The 18,943-nt window shown below is 58.6% G+C and overlaps 1 protein-coding gene across 1 annotated transcript; it reads left to right on the plus strand.

The window, feature by feature from the left end:
- Positions 1–1,269: 1,269 nt before the first annotated feature.
- On the plus strand, positions 1,270–17,821 carry FHOD1 (formin homology 2 domain containing 1). The gene is made up of 22 exons (XM_048316883.1): positions 1,270–1,490; positions 7,643–7,749; positions 7,887–7,951; positions 9,258–9,325; positions 9,419–9,524; positions 9,904–9,998; positions 10,420–10,531; positions 10,624–10,718; positions 10,807–10,950; positions 11,069–11,283; positions 11,437–11,547; positions 13,044–13,210; positions 13,453–14,378; positions 14,635–14,787; positions 14,929–15,111; positions 15,376–15,495; positions 15,648–15,809; positions 15,909–16,099; positions 16,172–16,364; positions 16,444–16,597; positions 16,683–16,859; positions 17,399–17,821. Exons 1-22 carry the CDS (start codon positions 1,305–1,307, stop codon positions 17,479–17,481), a joined length of 3,813 nt encoding a protein of 1,270 aa, XP_048172840.1. The 5' UTR covers positions 1,270–1,304; the 3' UTR covers positions 17,482–17,821.
- The last annotated feature ends 1,122 nt before the right edge of the window (positions 17,822–18,943 follow it).

An 18,943-nucleotide genomic window follows, 5' to 3' on the forward strand; every position in this document is an offset into this window, starting at 1 on the left:
CACCAAATTCCCGGTCTTCCCTCACACTCAATCCCCCTCCCAGCCAGCCCCTTCCCAGCTGAAACCATCCACCCCTGCCCCAGGTGCTGCCTGAGCACCAGCCTGGGAGCACCCCAGGGGGATCCCTAAGATTTCTGTCTCCCCTTTATCTCCTCAGCCCCTCTCAGATACTCCTAAAACCTCCTGCTTGCTGATTAGGCCATCCCCCATGCTCTGGGAGGTGCCCCATCTCCCACACCCCATCCCTGAGGCTCCCAATCCAGGAGATCCAGGACCCCATGTCCTGGGTGGGCAGCAAGCTATGCCCAAGCAGCCCAGGGAGAGGGGATGCTCGCCAGGGGGCAAGAAGAGACACTGGCAGAGTGCTCCATGGAGAGCCAGCTCTGATCTGGAGGACAGGACAGGACACCTTAACCAGAGCAAGACCTCTGGCTGGTAGTGCCTATGGCATGGGCACTCTCGGATGCTGAGTGCCAGGCTGAGCCCACTGGCCAGGTAGGAATGGGCCACAGGACACTTCCCTGGTAGCCTCGGTGGCATCGCCTTTTCCCATCTCTCTGCCTGGGTACAAATGTGCTACAAATGTTTGCCAGCAGAAGCCAACGGCTGGGGAACGCAGGCTGGAGGCAGGAGCAAGGGGAAAGCTCCCTGCCCACTGCTCCACCACATCTGATCATTGTCATTGTCCAACAACAATTGTCATTGTCCAACATCCAACATTGTCATTGTCAAAGAGAAAGTAAAATGGGTTTTACACAAGCTTTGCTTTGCAGTTTGAGCTCAGCACGTCCCATTTCCAGGGCAGCCCCACAACACCCCTGGATCCAGGAAGCTCATCCTGTGCTGCTTTCCCCCTGCCCCAGGATGGGGAGATGGAGTCCAGCTGCCCATCCATGCTCCAGTTCACCTGGGGCGATCAGACCCTGGCCCCCCGGAGCAGCCTGGAGCCTCACGGGGCCTGGAGCATCCTGGAGCATCCCAGTGGTGCCCCACAGGGCCTGGAGCACCCCTGACGCCAGAGCAACCTGGGTTCTGGATATCCCCGACGCCGGGGTATCCTGATAGAGGTCCCCAGAACCCGGAGCATCCCTCCGAGGCTTGGAGCATCCCTGATGCCAGAGCGTCCCAGTGGAGCCCCCCAGAGCCTGGAGCATCCCGAAGCCTGGAGCATCCTTTCCGGACGCCCGCGGGAGGGCGCGCCGAGCACCGAGCGGCCTCTCCCGGGACGGGGAGAGGCGGAGGGGCCGGGCCGGGGCCGTGTCCGCCCCGGGTGCGGCGTCGCGCGCGGCCGCGGCGGCGGGGCCATGGCGGTGGCGGAGGCGGCGGAGGCGACGGTGCCATGCCGGGTGCAGTACCTGGAGGACGCGGATCCCTTCGCCTTCGGCAGCTTCCCGGAGCCCCGACGAGCCCCGGTTTACGCCGTGGAGGAGGCGCTGGCCCTGGGGGCGCAGCTGCCCGCGCTGCACCGCCTGGTCGGGGCCCCGCTGCCGGTGAGCAGGAACGGCGGGCGGCGGGGAAAGCACCGTGCGGGGAACGGGATTACCGGCCAGAGGGGACCGGGGGGCGAGGGATCGAACGGTTGTGTCCCGGGCAGCGCTCCCGGTGTGAGTCACGGCGGGATTGGTGAGCCCCCGCGGGACATGCCAGCCTCGGCCGGCCGGAGTGAGTCGGCGGGGAGGAAGAGGATGTGTTTGCTCAGAGCAGGCAGGAACCCAGACAGGGGGAAGCAGGATGACGGCAGGCGTCCATCCCCGTGTGGTCGGGGCTGAGCCAGGCAGCGCGTTCCCCACCGGCATCCCGCTTCCACGCGGGCAACCAGGAGCGGAGCGCACCGGCTCCCCAGCCCTCGGGACCTTTGCAGTGTTCCTGCTTGCTGCGGCACCTGGAACTTGGGGAGGTGAAGCTGGGGGCAGGGGGCCACCAGCCCCTGCAGCCCCTCACCGGCCCCTCATCTCACCGGTCCGCCAGCAGCTTTGTCACCAGAGAGCAATACGGAAATTCATGCTGAGCAATTTCCTTCAGGTGGGAGGAAGGCAGGAGGCCGAATGGGAAGCGAGGCACCGTGTCTTTTTGTGTGTCCTCAAGCCTGAGTCGGGCTGGGAAGTGGAGGAGACAGGGGAGACAGGGGACCTCCCAGCGTATCTCCTGTGGGTGTGATGCTCTCGAAGCATCCTTCTCAGCTTTGTTTTCCTCTTTAGGAACGCGAGACCCAGCAGAGCTTGGCAGTAGCTGAGCATCTCCGTCTTGCAGCAATAGAGGAGTGCAGGGAAGGGAGGCAGGAACCCACGCTGGCTGGGGGATTGTGGAGTCAGAGCCGGAGCAGAGAGATGGGGCAGCAGGAGGGGGAAAATCAGCTCCGTGTGCCCGACACTGAACTTGCTGGCCTGCCAGGGGAGAGGGGATCACTTTGAGACTTTTCCCTGCACCAAACAAACCTCCCCCTTATCCCCCTTTTCATTTTTATTGGAGCAAAGAAGTAGCGTCTCATGCTGTCGCCATCATGGGATTTTTAGGCGGTGACTAAAGGGAGTTTGTTTGGGAACAAACAGCCTGGAGACATGACGAATGGAGCAAACTCAAATTTCAGGCGTGTGCTGTGCTCCCTGGGCAGGACCTGGCTGTAACGGGATCGCCAGCCCGCAGTGCTGCCATGGTGGCACGGGGCAGCGGGAGGGGGAGGGGAGACTGGACACTGCATTCCCGAGGGCAGGAGCTTTGCAAGGAGGTCCTGTGCCCAGCAGAAGTGTGTTGACCCTGGGATTTCAGGCTCTGTTCTCTGCCCAAGCCAAGCTCTGGATATTTTTTCCTGTAGTTTCCCTATACCATCCCATGACCCTTGGTGAAGTAACAGTTGAACAGCCAGGATCCTGTTCTGGGTTTATAAACCAGATTTCTGGATTATGTAGGTTATAAACCATGCTGCCTTTACCACACGGAGCTCTCGGAGGCAGCAAGGGCTGCAAAATGCCCCACCTGACAAGCTGGGATGCTGGCTGGGGTTTGCATGAGCAAACGTGTTCATTGGGAGCCTCCTGCAGTGGGATTTACAGCCTGTGGAGTGAGGTCAGTCTCCCAAACCATCCAGTTCAGTCCAAATTCAGAGCTGCACCCTTGGAGCCATGCAGCCAGTTCCCCTGGCACGACCAGCCAAAGGCTCCCCTGGTGCCCTTTGTGCCAGGTAGCACTCAGCTCCATTAGTTACCGCGCTAAAATTAGTAAATGAACAGTCGGATTTTTCCCAAGGAACTGGCTGTAAAAAAATTCATCTGGAGATGCCTGGTGCCAGGTTTGTCCTGCTGGGCAGCATGCCTGGACCTGCAGAGCACTGGGAAGAGGATGCAGCAATCAGGAGGGAGCTGGGCTGGGGTTACGCTCATCGGAGGAGGAGGATTGAGCCGCAGGCAGCCAGGGGATGAGCCGCCATGGGAGAGCAGCTGAGTCCTGCCCTTGCTGGGCCCAGCAGAGCAGCTCCCTGTGCTGGGAACAGCTTAGAGATGATGAGAAAGAGGTTTCTGGTGCAGGCATTGCTGCCTTGAACGGCCTGTCCTGCCCCATGACACCCTTGGTGCTTCCTCTCCCTGAACACGACCTGTTGCTGATGACTTTTTCATGCTCTCCGGGAAGTGTGTTTGTGCTTGGAAATACCTTCCCGCTTTGTTTGCTGCTGCTGCATTGTTTGCCTCCAGGCTGATACTATCTTCTCCTGCTTTCCAGCATTTTTCTAGTACCCTTGGGTGATGCTTGGGCAGGGCGTGGGCGTTTTCTGAACCTCAGGCAGGTTTTGACAGGGCAGGTTTTTTTGGCTGTCCTTTATGTCCCCAAAGGCCCCTGCACTCCCTTGCCTCCCTTGAGCACTATCTCACCTCTGAATCTGGGGATTTTTCCAAACAATTGCAAAACCCTTCAGGCTCGAGTTTTGCTTTCTCCTTCCTCCCCCGGAAATCTGGGAAGAGCAAACAGCTCGATGGCCTCAGTGCCATAAGCTTGCTGTGAGCTCTTGTGCTCGATAAAAGTGCTGGTGGGGCAATCTCCGTGTGTGAAGTGTCCCATCCCACAGCCCTGTTGCGTTCTGTTTCCTAACAGGCTTGAGGAGGGCTTCGGTGAGGGTCTTTGCCCCACTAACCTCTGGAAGGCACAAAAGTGGTGAGGAGGGGTCATCAGTGGCACTGCTTTCCCCTAATTTGCTGCTTGCTTAGTGCTGAGTGTTGGTGCTCAGCAGCCCCCAGCACTCCCCAGCTCCCAACACCATCCTTGCATGGATCCTGGGGAGGGAGCTGCAGGCAGGCATTCATGCCATGGCTTTTCCAGCTGCTGCCTAGGACTGGGATCTTCCTGCTGCCACCGATCTGTTGATGACCAATGAGAGATTTACTAATGAGCAATGAGCCCAGCTGGAGGAGCTTCAAGGGGGAAGCAAGTTTGCACTTCTGGGGCAACTCTGGGTGACCTCCAGAGATCCCTCCTGGCTTGGGTTTTATCTCCCGCCCCCGCAGTGGCAGTGTTCTCATCCACTTGCTGCCATCCATCATGCAGGAGTGGACAGGGGACAGCACCTGGGTGCCCTGGCAGTGGACACCCCTCTTAGCCCTGCAACTAAATTGTGGTGAATGCCCTTGGCTGAGGTTGGGGTTGGAGTTGGTCCTGCAGGGTAGCTCTATAAACCATCGGCCCCTGGGTGTTCTGGGAGGGTGAGCAGCAGCTGGTGATGCCAGGGCTTTCTGACCTGTCGGTGCCTTGTGTTTAGCTGCTGCCTACTATATTTAAATAATACATTTTTTCTGTAATTTCCCCATAGCCTTTGTAGAAGAGAGGCAGCGATGTTGGGAAATTGTGGTTACTGCAAAAAGAAAGTGTTACAAGGGAGTAAAAGTGTTTCCTTTGCTGGCAGATAAAGAGGATATTTGCTGCCTGGCCTTGGAGCATCCTCCCATGTAGGGGATGGTGTGATAGGGGTGAGCAGGAAAATGTGATGCTGTGGTGGGTGGTGTGAGTTCGTCTGTGTGTGGACAATGTCTCCATATTGGAGGTGGGGAGGTCTCCATCACACCCCCATTGTATCCTGGAATGGTTTGGATTTGAAGGGACCTTAAAGGGATCATCTTGTTCCACCCTGCTGCCATGGGCAAGAACACCTTCCGTTAGACCTGTTGTTCCAAGTCCCATTCAACCTGGCCTTGAACACTTCCAGGGATGGGGCGTTCAACACAGAGAGAGAAACCTTTTTAGGTCGTGGGTCCTTGTCACCCATCAGGACTGGCACCAGCATTGTGTCCTCAGCAAGACCCCAGAACCTCCCCGTGAATGGGTGAAGGGCATCCATCTTGCTGCAGGATGGCTGGGACTCCCAGGAGCTGTGGGCTGGATGTGTGAGCGTGGGACACTCTCCTCTCCCAGCTCTGCTTTGCCCTTAAGTCCCCATTGCCATCAAAGTCTGGCTCATTTTATAATGGTTTACCAGGCAGGAGAGAGGTGGATCAGAGCCACCCCGCACTGGGAGCCGTCAGTAACCTGTGACCCCAACTTGCTGCCCCCAGCAGCCCGACACTGAGATCCCAGCTTGATCCTACATGGTATAAACCCCTTGTCCGAATAACCCCTGGCCCTGGGGCAGTCGGTGCTCCCTGGTGTGGAAGTGCTGCCCAGGATTTTTGGCAGGGCAGCAGGAGCCTGGGACAGCCTCTCTCCATCCCCAGGGGATGGTGTTTGCCAGGGGGGCCACAGCCAAACCAGGGCCCAGTGCTTGGAGCATCCCTAGTGGGAAACGTTGCCAAGCTCACACGGGAAATACACGGGGTCAGGTCCCAGGGGCTTGGCCTCCCCCCACCAGCTGGGACGTGTCACCAGCCCCGAAGGAGCTAGGGATGTTAACTCTGGCTTGCTGGGGCTGTGGCAGCCCAGAGAAGGCAAGGCTTTTGTACTGGAGGTGATCTGCTCTCGCTGTGTTTGAGTGCCTGGGTGGATGCAGGGATGCCTGAGGTGATGCCCAGGAGGCTGCAGGGATGCCTATGGGGATGCAGGGGTGGCCAGGAGGACACAGAGATGTCTGGGAGGATGCCCAGGAGTATGCAGGATTGGCTGGGTGGATGCAGGGATGTCCAGGTAGAGCAGGGATGCAGGACAGCCTGTCTCAGTGGAGGCATTGAAGCATTCCCCAGCGAGCAAACCCTCTGTGGGGTCAGCATTAGGGACTCTCGCTGTGAAGGCAGAGCTGGCAGCCAGGAGTACCTGCCCACTGCCAGCAGCCTGTGTTTGCTGCACATTGCCATGGCTGGCTGGCGTAGCCAGTGACCACAGGAGGTGGAGTGGGACACATCACCGTCCAACCCAACAACAGTGCCCTGCCAAATTGCCTGCTATCCTGAGGCGTGGTCAGCATTAATTGCTTCAATGCCCGTGGCGTTTTACTTTGCCCTCTGGTATTAACGTCACACTCACAGTGAATTCATATGTGTGAGCTTGTGCACAATGCTGGGATGCAAGGAGATGGGAATGTCATGGAAAGGAACCTCAGTGAGATGCAGGAGCCATACCCAGTATTGCTGTGGGATCTCCAGGGCCACGGTGGGGAAAGGCATTGATGGGAACGGCCGAGAAGCTGTTCCCATCTGAGCTCCTCAGCCACAAGACTGTGCTTGGAGCTTTTGCAATTTGGAGCTGAAATTGAGGTGGGGTTTTAGATGGCTGATGGCTCCCCACTTCTCTCCCCTATTGCTGCTTGCGCTGCTTGCTCTTGTTTGCACCACGAGCAGCTTTAATAATGGAGTTTTATCCCTGGTCCTCAGCTCCTGCCACGCAGATCTGTTCCTTGGAGGTGGGGTGAGCAGGGCGAGGGTGGGGCAAGGGAGTTGCAAATGCTTTAGGAACAGATCCAGATGTGCAGAGGAGGCAGGGTGCTGACACTGCCCTCCCTCTGCTTCTACTCATGCCTCGAGGGTGAATTCCTGGGTCCCAAAAGACCTGCCTGGGTGCTGTGGGGTGCTGCTGGTGCCAGGGCACCTCAGGGACTTTGTGGGTGCCGTGCCCACTGGCTGTGCACCATAGGCACTGTGCATGGACTTTCTGGGTAGATGCCCTCGCCCCAGCCTTGTCTCAGGGCTGTGCTTATCCCCATCTCAATGGAAGATGCCACGTGGCTGTGGGCTGAGTCAGAGGATGTGTCATCCAGGGGACATCCCAGGGATTTGCCCTGGTTTGGGGTCTCCCTGGCTGGGCTGAGTGCCTGACAGTTCCCTCAGACCCAATCCCTGCAGGCGGGGGCAATTTGCCAGTCCTGGGAGGAGACAGATCCTGCCCCAGTCGCACCCTGCTGACTAAGGGGAGCCTCAGGGAGCCGATCAACCTCTCACCATGGTTCCCACCCAGGGATTGCCGAGGAGCTCAATGGCAGCAGGACTGCCCTCACTCAGCCTTTTCCAGCCTGGGGCTCCATGTTTCTCCACAATTAGCACCAGGCTGAGGCAGAGGGTGCTGGGGCATCTCCCTGCAGAGCCAGTGGCTGGGGACAAGTGGGACATGCCACCCCACTCCAGGATGTGTCTGCCAGCTGAGTTTGGTGTGGGCAGGAGGGTGACCTGGGAATGCTCTGGGAGCCAGGAGGGCTGTGGTGGGCGTGGGCGCTCAGCCTGGCTGTCTGCATCCCCAGCTGGAGGACTGCACGCTGCAGGTCTCGCCCTCTGGACACTACCTGGACCTTGACTTGTCCCTGCTGGAACAGAAGGATGATCTGGAGGGTTTCTATGAGGAGGTCAGGTGAGGCACATGGGGTACCTGAGCCCTGTGGGAAGAGGACACAGGGACTCCACATGTGTGTGAACACGAGGGGCAAGGAGCCAGGGGCTGTGGTGATCCCACTGCAGGCACTCACACTGCATTTTCCTCCACCTTAGGAAGGGGAGACGGCCAACCCTGATCCTGCGCACGCAGCTCTCCGTCCGAGTCCACGCCATCATCGGTGAGTTGGGGCTGCTCCCTCCTTCAGGCTGCTCCAGCAGCTCCACTGCCCTGGGTGGTGGAGGTTTGGCCTCGGCAGTGAGTTGTGGCCAGGCTTTTTATGATGGAGAGGGCTGCTTCCACCCCATAACCCCTCCCAGGGATCAGGGGGCATGGTCCTCATGGGGTACCCGCTGGGTTAATCCCCTCCATCCTCAGAGATCAGGACTTTTGCCTCTTGGGCTGGGAGCCCACCGCCCACTGCAGTTATTCTGGGTCATTCAGGCAAGCTCTAAATATAGCTGCGAAGACATAAACAAAGGGCTCTTGCGCAGCAGAAAGTGCTGCCATCATTCAGGCAGCCTGCTCTGAGGTCCTGCAAAATATTCAGGAGTCTCAAGACGTTTTTTTGTCTTTGGCAGGGGGAAAACAAGCACTGAGCAGAGTGATGCCAGATGGGCATTGGGCTGGCTGTGCAGGGCTGCAGCTGAGCTATGCGGGAAGGGGCAGGAAGCCCAGGGTCAGGGTCATGGTCATGCTCTTTGTCAGCAGTTCCCAGGCTCTGTCTGAACCCTGAGCTCTTCTGCTTTCCCTCCCAGCTGCCCTGCTTTCCCTCTCATCTGTCTGACAAGCTGATAAGCGAGTGGAGGAGGCTGCCGGGACACTGTGTTTTACAGGGCATATCTGGAGGACTACTTGGACATCTTGTTTTTGGCTTGTTACAGCTCTAAGCCTGACCCAAATAAGTTGGGATGCATGGCTAACTCAATTTTTGCATGTGGGAAGTGCTGGCTCCCAATGGCTTTGGTGTCTTCATGGGGCCTTCCAGCTTCCCAATGCCCTGGCTGCTCCATGCTGGCTCCTGCCTGCAGGCATCACCCCCATAAGCACATAGTCTCCAGCCCAGTGACAGTCCTGCCCCCAAGCAACCCATGTCACACTACCATCCTTCCCATCCTCATCCTGCGGTTTTTCCCAAGCCCCGGGGCTGCTGGGAACTCTGGGACCATGGCATGGCTGTGCCCAGGGAGAGACGGCTAAAAGTAGCTCAGCCTCCTGCCTGTGTTCATGTTTAGGTTCTGCACAGGAAACCAAAGGGGATATTTGTCATATCTGGTCAGAAAAAAAAGGAAATAAGAAAGTGGCAGAGCTGAAATATGTAGTTGTGGAACAGCAGCTGCTTCCAGCCAGTGCGTCCCACAGCTGGGGCGATGCCGGCACAGGGGTTGGCAGGGGGCACGGGGGTTGATCAGGATGCGGGGCTGTCCCAGGAAGCAGTGCTGGTTCAGCAGTGAGCCCCTCCCACCACGTCTCTCCTTTCCTCCCAGAGAAGCTGTACAACTCGCAGGGGCCGGAGCTGCGGAGGTCCCTCTTCTCCCTGAAGCAGCTCTTCCAGGTGAGGTGGTGCTGGTGCAGTGGGGGGCCAGGGGCTCCCCCAGAGCTGGCTGCCCACCCCACACTGTGGTAACACTTGGCCTTCTCCCCACAGGAGGACAAGGACCTGGTGCCAGAGTTCGTGAACCTGGAGGGGTTGACATGCCTGATCAAAGTGGGGGCAGAAGCTGACCAGAACTACCAGAATTACATCCTCCGGGGTTGGTATTTGGGCACAGGGCACCTGTGGAGCAGGTTGCCTAAAGAAGCTGTGGATGCCCCATCCCTGGAAGTGTTCAAAGCCAGGTTGGATGAGTCTTTGATGCAACCTGGTCTAAGGGAAGGTGTCCCTGCCTGTGGCAGGGGAGTTGGAATGAGATGGTCTTTAAGGTCCCTTCCAACCCAAACCATTCCACAATTCTATGCTTATCCCCAGGAAGGAATGTTGGCACTCACGGTGGGTGAGCCAGCAAATCTGCCAGGGCTACTCTGCCTTCCCAGCTGCCAGACATCGCCCTTGCTGCGGTGATGCTGTGCAGGGATGGGAATTCCCAACCCCTGCCTGCTGCACCGTCAGCCTGCCCACTCTCTGCCTTGCAGCCTTGAGCCAGATCATGCTCTTCATGGATGGGATGCAGGGTGTCATCAACCACAACGAGACTGTCCAGTGGCTGTACACGCTGTCAGGAAGCCCAGTGAGTGCCTGTTGTTCTTGGGGAGCTGTCTGTGCCCTCCACTGCACCCCCTTCCCTGCTTGTGGCTGTTCCCTTGCACCATCCCTCAGAGGATGTACTTCACTCTCTGCCTCTGGGCTTGGTACCCTGGTACCTTTGCTTGTGTTGGGTCCTACTCCCACCCATCTGGAAGTCACCCAGGATCTGCAGAGCTCCCTGTCCTGATGTGACCACATTCCCAGGCACAGAGCTTGAGTAAGACACTCCTGCTCCAGGTCCCTTCCCAGTGCCTCTTGGCCGTCAGCCTCACAGCTGCAGGTCCCTGGCTCCACGGCAAAGCTCCCAGTCCTGGGGCATGGGCACAGCCATCCCACAGTGTCCCAGCAGCACGCTGGCAGGCTCCTGCCACTGCTGCTGTCCCAGCTGCCATCCCTTGTCCCAGTTTCGCCTGGTGGTGAAGACAGCACTGAAGCTGCTCCTGGTGTTTGTGGAGTACACAGAGCCCAACGCCTTGCTGCTCATCCGCGCCGTCAATGCCGTGGATCAGGCGAGAGGTAGGTGCAGCTCCAGCCTCCTGCAAGGTCCCTGCTGGGGGACAGTGTCCCCTCCCAGCCTGCATGTCACCTGTTCGTGCCTCTTTTCCCAGGTGCCTGTCCATGGTCCAACCTAATGGCCATCCTGGGGCAGCGCAATGGGGCTGACACGGAGCTGCTGGTGTTCACCATGACGCTGATCAACAAGGTCTGTGAGGGTGTCCCCGTGGTGCCACACTGGTGGGGCTCAGTGTGGATCACCCCAGTGCCAGCAGCATCCCTCTGATTCTGCCCAGACACTGGCAGCCCTCCCAGATCAGGACACCTTCTACGATGTGACCGACTGCCTGGAGCAGCAGGGCATGGAGCAGGTGGTGCAGCAGTACCTGGGCAGCAAGGGCACCGACCTCGACTTGAAGCAGCAGTTCACACTCTACGAGGTGAGCAGGGCTCCAGCAGGATCTGGCCGTGTGCTGCCTGCCTCCAGCAGGGAGGGTGGGTGCATGGGGTGGCAGGGATGCTGCTGTGCCCAGTGCCATAACCCTGGTCCCTCCACAGAGTGCTCTCAAGCTGGAGGATGATGTGGAAGAGCCGCCCCCAGGGGGACGCAAAGAGCGGAGGAGGACAGACGAGGGCCGGCGTGGGTGGCGATGCCAGGGTGGCTCCCAGGATGCCAGTGCTGATGCCCAGCCACTGCTGGGGTCTCCTGGCACTCCAAAGGAGGCCCCAGCTGAGGACACCCTGCCTGTCCCTGCACCGACCAGCCCAGCAGAGTAAGTGCAGCTGGAGGTGGTCTGTGGTGGGGATGCTCCTGGCATGGTGGAGACACTGAGATGCTGCATAAACAGCACTTGGATCCATTGCTGGTGCCAGGGTGGAGAGCAGCCCTGTGGGACCTGCTCTCAGTCCCTGTCACCTTCTTCCAGACCCTGTCCCACCAGCATCTACAACAGCACGTCCAGCGTGCGGCTGGCCCTGGCCTCCCCCGCGGCTGAGAAGGAGCAGCCCCCGGGCCCAGGAGAACGCAGTGTCTACAAGTAAGGAGCCAGGAGGGGCTGGGTGCATGGAGGTCTCCCAGGGCAGCAGGATGGGCTCCCAGGAGCATGAGGTGTGTCCATCCCAGGGCACACTCTGCCTTTCCCAGGGGGAAGCAGTCTGGGAGGGCACTGGAGCTGGAGATATGTATGGGGGAGCAGCAGGTGTCAAAGGGTCCAGCCAGGGGCTCCAAGGCATCCCTCGGGCATGCACAGTTCTGCTCCAGCTCCTCCTCATTCTTCTCTCTGCCCACGCTTGCCCTCTCCTCTGCCCACTCTTTCTGTCTTTCCTTTTGCAGGCTGCACCAAACTGCCCCTGTCTGGTAAGTGCCTGGGCTCTGCACGTGCTTGCTCCCTCCCAGCATGATGATAGAATCATAAGATCCTGGAACAGTTCGGGTTGAAAGGGACCTTAAAAATCTTCTAGTTCCAATGCTTCCACTAGACCAGCCTTGTCTTACAGGGATGGGGCATCCACAGCTTCTCTGGGCAACCCATGCCAGTGTCTCACCACCCTCACAGGGAAGAATTTCTTCCTAATACCCAATTTAAACCTACTTTGTTTCAGCTTAATGTGCTATTAATTCTCCCTTGCCCTATCCTATGATGCTCTGGGGGCAGTGGGTGCTTGCACCCACCTTGCTGCCCCCATCCCTCGCCTCTCCCCTTCAAGTCCTATCTGCAGGACCCCAACCCACTCCCCCATCACCCCACAGGATATGGCACCCTCTGATTCCCGCTTTGGGGTGAGGTGTCCCTGCTGGGGGTGGCACAGCCTGCTCCAGGTGTCCTGGCCTGGTGCAGGAGACGATTTCCCATCTCTCCAGCACCTGATGCCATGTGCTGCCTGGGTAGGAGGGGACTCGCCAGGGCTCTCCTGGCTCCCCATGAACCCTGGGGCCATGCTGGAGGGCTGCCAGGTGGTGTGTGCAGGACACACAAGCCCCAAGGGGCTGCCAGCAGCGGGGGCTAACCCCTGTTTTCCCTCAGGCGGGAGGATGCCCCCTCCTTGCATGGGGACAAGCCTATTTTGAAGAAGTTTGAGTAAGTAGAGGCATGCGTGTGTCTCCAGGCATGCGCTTCCTTGGACTGGTGCCCGGCTGGAGGTATCTGGGCTCCGGCCACACAGGGAATGAGGAGCAGGAGCGTGCCCTCAAGTCCCTGCCTTGGTGCCCTCCTGGGTTTTGCAGCTTTTGGATGAAGGTTGCAGTGAGCACCGGGTCTTTTGGGACCAACTGGTGACAGCGGCACCCTGATGGCAGAAGCCTTCAGCTTCCATGGGGCTGCAGTGACCCTGTCCCTGAGCCATGGGGCCATTGCCTCTCTCTGCAGGGCTCAGAGGAGGTTGAATCCTCGGTGTCCCTGATGCGGTGTGGCCAGTGCAGGAGGTTTCTGTGCTGTGGGACTGGCTGTGCAGTGTGGCATGGTGTGGTGTGCTGGTTATCCCTGTTGTCCCCATCCCTGCTTTGCTCCCAGCTAATGTCCACCCCATCTTGCAGAGCTCGCTTTTTGGAAAACCTGGCTGCAGCCCAAAAGGAGAAGATCTCTTCCATGGCCAAGGGACGGCTCGATGTCCTCAGCGATACTACACTGGAGCATCCTACTGCTCTTGCATGGGAAAGAGACCACGGCACCTCTGATTCCAGGATGGAGCCACCCAGCATAAGTAGGTGCTGCCAGGGTGTGTGTTCCCAGCTCATCCAGGTCCCTGGGGTGGGGATTAGTGGCCCCTCTGTCCTCATCCCATGGCTGTGATACACAGAGCCTTGGAGGAGCTGGAGGTAGCACCTTGCTAAAAAGGCATCTGAGCACACCCCAATGAGGAACAGGACTCCAACTCCACGTGGAGCCCAGCACCACTTGCCCCCTCCAAGCAGAGTGTCCCAGCTTCTTCCTCTCTCCCTGCAGGGTCTCGTTTGGCTCGACCTGACACCACTGACTCCTGCAGCACCATCTCCTCTGACACCAAGTTTATGCTGGACATGCTCTATGCCAAGGGCTCCTCGGAGTCGGAAATGGAGAAGGTGTTCCATGAAATACCTTTACCCCCTCGGATCCAGGACAAGGTGGAAATGGACACCAAGGGAAGTAGCAGCCAGGATCAGGAGAGTGGCCGGCTCCGTGGCAGGGCTCTAGATGGGCCAGTGGCCAGTGCCCATGCCAAGCTGGTACGTGCCGTGTCCAGCATAGATGCCGAGACCCACACGCAGAAGCTGGAGAACACTGGGATGATGCCCATCAAAAAGGACACAGAGCTGACATGGGAGCGCCTGGAGACCATCCCTGTGCAGCTGAAGATCAAGGACCTGGACTTCACTGATCTGGGGGAAGAAGAAGATTTTGACATCCTGGACACGGGGCCAATGACCAACGGATCCTTCCTCCATCCTGGCATTGAAGCAATGAGTGCTGGAACATTCATGGCTCCCCCTCCACCTCCTGCCCTCCCTGGTTGTCCACCACCACCACCACCTCCACCTCCTGCCATCCCTGGTTGCCCACCACCTCCACCTCCTGCCCTCCCTGGTTGCCCACCACCTCCACCTCCTGCTATCCCTGGTTGCCCACCACCTCCACCTCCACCTCCTGCAGTCCCCAGCTGCCCACCCCCGCCAGGGCTGCCAGGCCCCTCAACAACAGATGGCCCCTCCCAGGCCAAGAAGAAGAGGACAGTGAAGCTCTTCTGGAAGGAGCTGAAGCAGCTGGATAGCACTGTGGGGCCTGGCAAGTTCGGCCAGGGGACACTCTGGGCATCCCTGCAGAATGTCGAGGTCAATGCTGCCAAACTGGAGCATCTCTTTGAGTCACGGTCAAAGGAAGCGCCAACCTCAAAGGTACCGGTGGGCATCCACTGGCCAAGGGGACTTGAGGAGTGGGAGGAAGGCTGTGGGTTCCTGTGGGGACCCTCGGCATGCACTGTCACCCTTACCCTGTGTCGAGGATGGGCACCAGCAGCCCAGAGGTTCAATGGGGATGATTATGTGCAGTGCACAGATTTGGTTTGGCTCACTGCATGGTCTGTGTTCATGATAAGTTCATGAGGGTGAGCCCTTTGCCTGGCTGTCCCCGTCCATCCTGTCCTCTTTGCAGAAAGCCATCGATGGGAAGAAGGTGGTGGTGGTGTTGGACCCCAAGAGGAGCAACGCCATCAACATTGGCCTCACCGTGCTGCCGCCCATCCATATAATCAAGACAGCTGTGCTCAACTTTGATGAGTTTGCGGTCAGTAAGGAAGGGATTGAGGTGAGCACAAGAGAAGCAAGCTCGGCTCCTCTGAGGTCCTCAGCAGGTCATTTCCCCAGGCTGGGAGACCTCCAAGCCATGCTGCCTGGGATGACACATCCCGTGCGTGGAGTCTGACATATCCCTCTTTCCCTGCTCTAGAAAATCCTAACCATGGTCCCAACTGAGGAGGAAAAACAGAAGATCCAGGAGGCCCAGTTGGCCAATCCTGACGTGCCTTTGGGCTCTGCAGAGCAGTTCTTGCTCTCCCTGTCTTCCATCAGTGACCTCACAGCCAGGCTCCAGCTCTGGGCCTTCAAGCTGGACTATGAAAGCCTGGAGCAGGTACGCAGCCATGTACCCCATCTCCCCTCTGCCCTCCCACCGCTGACACCCCAGCAGTGCTAAGCACTGAGCCAAGCATGTTTCTGGTGAGGACCAGTCAAATCCAAACATGGGAGGTGCCATCCTGGCTGGGGATGGGCTTCAGGTCCCCAAGGCAAGCATGGGCTTGGATTGACCAGGAGGTGGTTGTCCTCATGGGTGAATGCTGAAGTTCCCAAAGGAGAGAGTGGCCAAGGGATCTCACCTGCTTCTCCCCTCACCCAGGAGATCGCAGAGCCGCTCTTTGATCTGAAGGTAGGCATGGAGCAGCTGGCCAGAAATCACACATTCAAGTGCATCTTGGCCACACTGCTGGCTATGGGCAACTTCTTGAATGGTTCCCAGGTGAGGAGCAGGGTGAGGACCAGCCATGCAGCATGGGCACCCAGAAGGGTCCATGGGGAGCTGGGAGGTGTTGGTGGGGACCCAGTGGGTCTGCAGACTGGATGTCTGCTGGAGTAGGGAAGAGAGTCCCTGCTAAGTCCATTGGGTTTCAGAGCAGAGGCTTTGACCTGGGCTACCTGGAGAAGGTCTCGGAAGTGAAGGACACGGTGCACCGGCAGTCCCTGCTCTACCATCTCTGCCAGATGGTGGTAGAGAAGTTCCCAGAAACCACTGACCTCTACTCAGAAATTGCCTCCATCACCCGCTCCGCCAAGGTGAGGCAAGGCAGGTGAACCCGGGCAAGGATAGGGTGTGGGTCCTGTGGCTGCCCAGCTACACCAGCATGGCCAGGGACTGACATCTCACTCTTCCAGATTGACTTTGAAGAGCTGGCCAACAGCCTGGTGCAGCTGGAGCGGAGGTGCAGGGCCTCCTGGCACAACCTGAAGGTGATTGCCAAGCATGAGACCAAGCCAGTGCTGAAGACCAAGCTGACAGAGTTCCTCAAGGACAGCACTCAGCGCATCATCGTCCTGAAGGTGGTGCACAGGCGTGTCCTCAACAGGTTGGTGGCCTGGGGACACAGCAGGAACCTCGCAGTCTGTTTGGTGGCCCACTGTGACCGGTGTTCCCATAGGTTTCACTCCTTCGTGCTGTACCTGGGGTACCCGGTGAGCGCGGCGCGGGACGTGAAGGTGACGTCCATCTGCAAACTGCTGCGGGAGTTCGCCCTGGAGTACCGCACGTGCTGGGAGCGTGTCCTGCAGCAGCAGAAGAAACGTGCTGCCCACCGCGAGCGCAGCAAGACCCGGGGACGGCTCATCACCGAGGTACGGGGACACTCGGCTGGGTGCCACCAGGAGGTGATGCTCCCCATGTCCCCAACACCAACCTCTCCTCCCATTGCAGACTGAGAAATTCTCTGGCATTGCCGAGGCAGTTTTGCCGTCTGCCGTGGTGTCCAGCAGCCCCAAGGAGCAGATGGAAGCGGGTCACGAGAGCATGAAGATTGTGCTGACCTCCCCCACAGATATCCCTGCCCGCCGCAGCAGAGCCAGCCAGGGTAGGAGCAGGATGGCAAAGGAACTCAAGGCATGCCCAGCTGGCTGGGAACAGCTGGTGCCAGCATCCTCAATGTCCCCATACAGGAACTGGGTATGGCACCCCAACCCAGGGCTCTCCAGCCCAGGAGGATGTTCCCAGCTCCCCCGATGATGCTTCAGATGAAATCATGGACCGGCTGGTGAAATCAGTGACTCACAATGCCAACCCCCGACCCTGCCCCAACAAAGAGCGCAGGAGGTCCCGTGGCAATCGGAAATCCTGTAAGTCCCATCCCTGTGTCCTTGTGCCCTGTTCCATCTCTGTTCCCACGCTCTGTCCCTGTACTCTGTCCCATCTCCATGTCCCTGTCCCATCTCTGTGTCCCTGCCCAGATGCTTTTTCCCAGCTCTGTGTCCCTGTCCCCTTACCCTTTCTCTTTGTTGCCATGCCCTGTCCCATCTCTGTATCTCTCTTCCCATGCTCTACCCAGTCCCCATACTCCTTCACATCTCTGTCCCTGCCTTCTATTCCATCTCCATGTCTCTGTACTCTGTCTATATGCCTCGTCCCATCTCCATGTCTCTGTGCTCTGTCCTCATGCCTTGTCCTTTGTGTCCTTGTTCCCATGCCTTGTCTGGCTCCTTCCCCATGGGCCATCCATGACCTGCCATGCTGAGCCCACCAGGCAGGACGTACCCTGAGACCAGTCTGTGCCACTGCACCCCATTACCCCTGCCCTGCCTGGGCAGGCCCCCAGTGCATGGGGACTGGCACCCAGTGCTGCTCGTGCTGCCAGTGCCGCACTCTCCTCTTCCTGCAGTGCGGCGGACGCTGAAGAGCGGGCTCAGCGATGAACTGGTGCAGGCACTGGGCCTGGGGCGGGCACCTGACATGGAGGTTTGAGGGGGCCGAGAGGGCCCCTGCTGCTCCCTACTGCCAGCAGCCCCCGGCAGGACGTGGTGGCAGCCCCTGCGGTTCCAGGACACTACGCACCTTTGGCCTTGCCTCACTTTTCCCTGCTGGCCTCCAGCTCCTGGGGGTGCAGGCAGCAGGATGGGAGTGATGCCCCAGAGCTGCTCTGTGGCAACCGGGATGGAGGATGCTCAGCACCCATGCATGGAGGCTCAGGGTTCATCTTCTCAACAGTATTAGAGGGTCAAGGGGCTGGACTCAGACCCCCTCTGGGAACTGAGTCTGGCCCACGGCTGCTGTGGCAATAAAATGATCTGATATGCTGCCAGCATCTCTTGTTCTTGTACCTGAGAGGCCAGAATTCTGTGATACTCCCTGGCCAAGCCAGTATCTCTCCTCTTGCATCCCCAGCCTTGCTGCCTGGGGCAAGCACTCAGCCAGCCCTGTGGCTTGCAGGCACCATCGTCCCTCTGGGGACAGCACAGTCCTCTCTGTACCAGGACAGCTGGGGGACTTTCCAAAAGGAGCAAGGACTGCTGCCAGGCTCAAGGCTGCACACTCAAGGGCAGGAGCAGCGGCTCGAGCACAAGGCCACAGCACAGTAAAATCATCTCACACCTCACTTCTCCTTTACAAACCTCTCCTGGAGAGTTTAGCCAGACCCAGACCTGGGTCAGAGGCAGGGTGGTTGTTCCCCTCTAGGAGCAGGTCCAGGGGACAGCAGCCATGTGTCCCCCAGCTGCAAGCCTCGGAAATACCTGTGCTTGGCTGCCTGTTCCTATAAATGCATCAAGGAGAGCATCTGCTTGTCCCCATGACAGCCTAGGAGATATTCCTGCCACCTCCTGTCCCAGTGTGGCTCATGCCATGCCAGACACAGATTAAACCCCACACTGGGTGCTAGCTGTGATGCTCCTCACAGGTGGGTACCGTTCCTGAGCATCCCCCTCTGCCAGCTGCGGTGCTTTGGGCACTGTCACCTGTGGTGGAGGCATTTGGGAATGGTGTCATGTCATCCATCATGACAGCTCCACCTCGGCGCTGCCCTGGCGCTGCCTCCAGCCCTGAACCCCGCACAGCAGGTCTCTGTGGCGTTCAAGGAATGAAGAAGAACTCCACAGGGCAGGGCAGCTTTTTCCTCCTGGCTATCTCTGCCCAGGGTTGTTTCTCTCCCACGAGGCTGGACATGCCAGCCTGCTCCAGCTTGCAGTGTGTCTGAGATGTTCCTGAGTGGCCCTGAGAGCAGCAAGATGCCACACTGAGAGCTGCAGGTGTCCCAGAAGTGCCCCAAGATGTGGTCTGGCTTTCCTGCCTTCTGGGTGCTTGACTTGGGGCTGCAAAAACAGGACAAAGAGGTTATGACAGGCAACAACGAGACACAGGAGGAAGGAGAAAGGGTTGAGAAAGCACCTTCTTGACTCCTGCACCTACTCTAGGTACCTAAAGTGACATT

Source organism: Corvus hawaiiensis, chromosome 12 (assembly GCF_020740725.1).
Source record: "Corvus hawaiiensis isolate bCorHaw1 chromosome 12, bCorHaw1.pri.cur, whole genome shotgun sequence".
Classification (NCBI taxonomy): domain Eukaryota; kingdom Metazoa; phylum Chordata; class Aves; order Passeriformes; family Corvidae; genus Corvus; species Corvus hawaiiensis.

Bases quoted from the DNA above. Each gene is read 5' to 3' on its own strand.
- FHOD1 (XM_048316883.1), top strand. From the start codon at position 1,305: ATGGCGGTGGCGGAGGCGGCGGAGGCGACGGTGCCATGCCGGGTGCAG. The intron at 1,491-7,642 runs GTGAGCAGGAAC...CTGCATCCCCAG, and splicing joins TGGTCGGGGCCCCGCTGCCG to CTGGAGGACTGCACGCTGCA. The intron at 9,999-10,419 runs GTGAGTGCCTGT...CCCTTGTCCCAG, and splicing joins ACACGCTGTCAGGAAGCCCA to TTTCGCCTGGTGGTGAAGAC.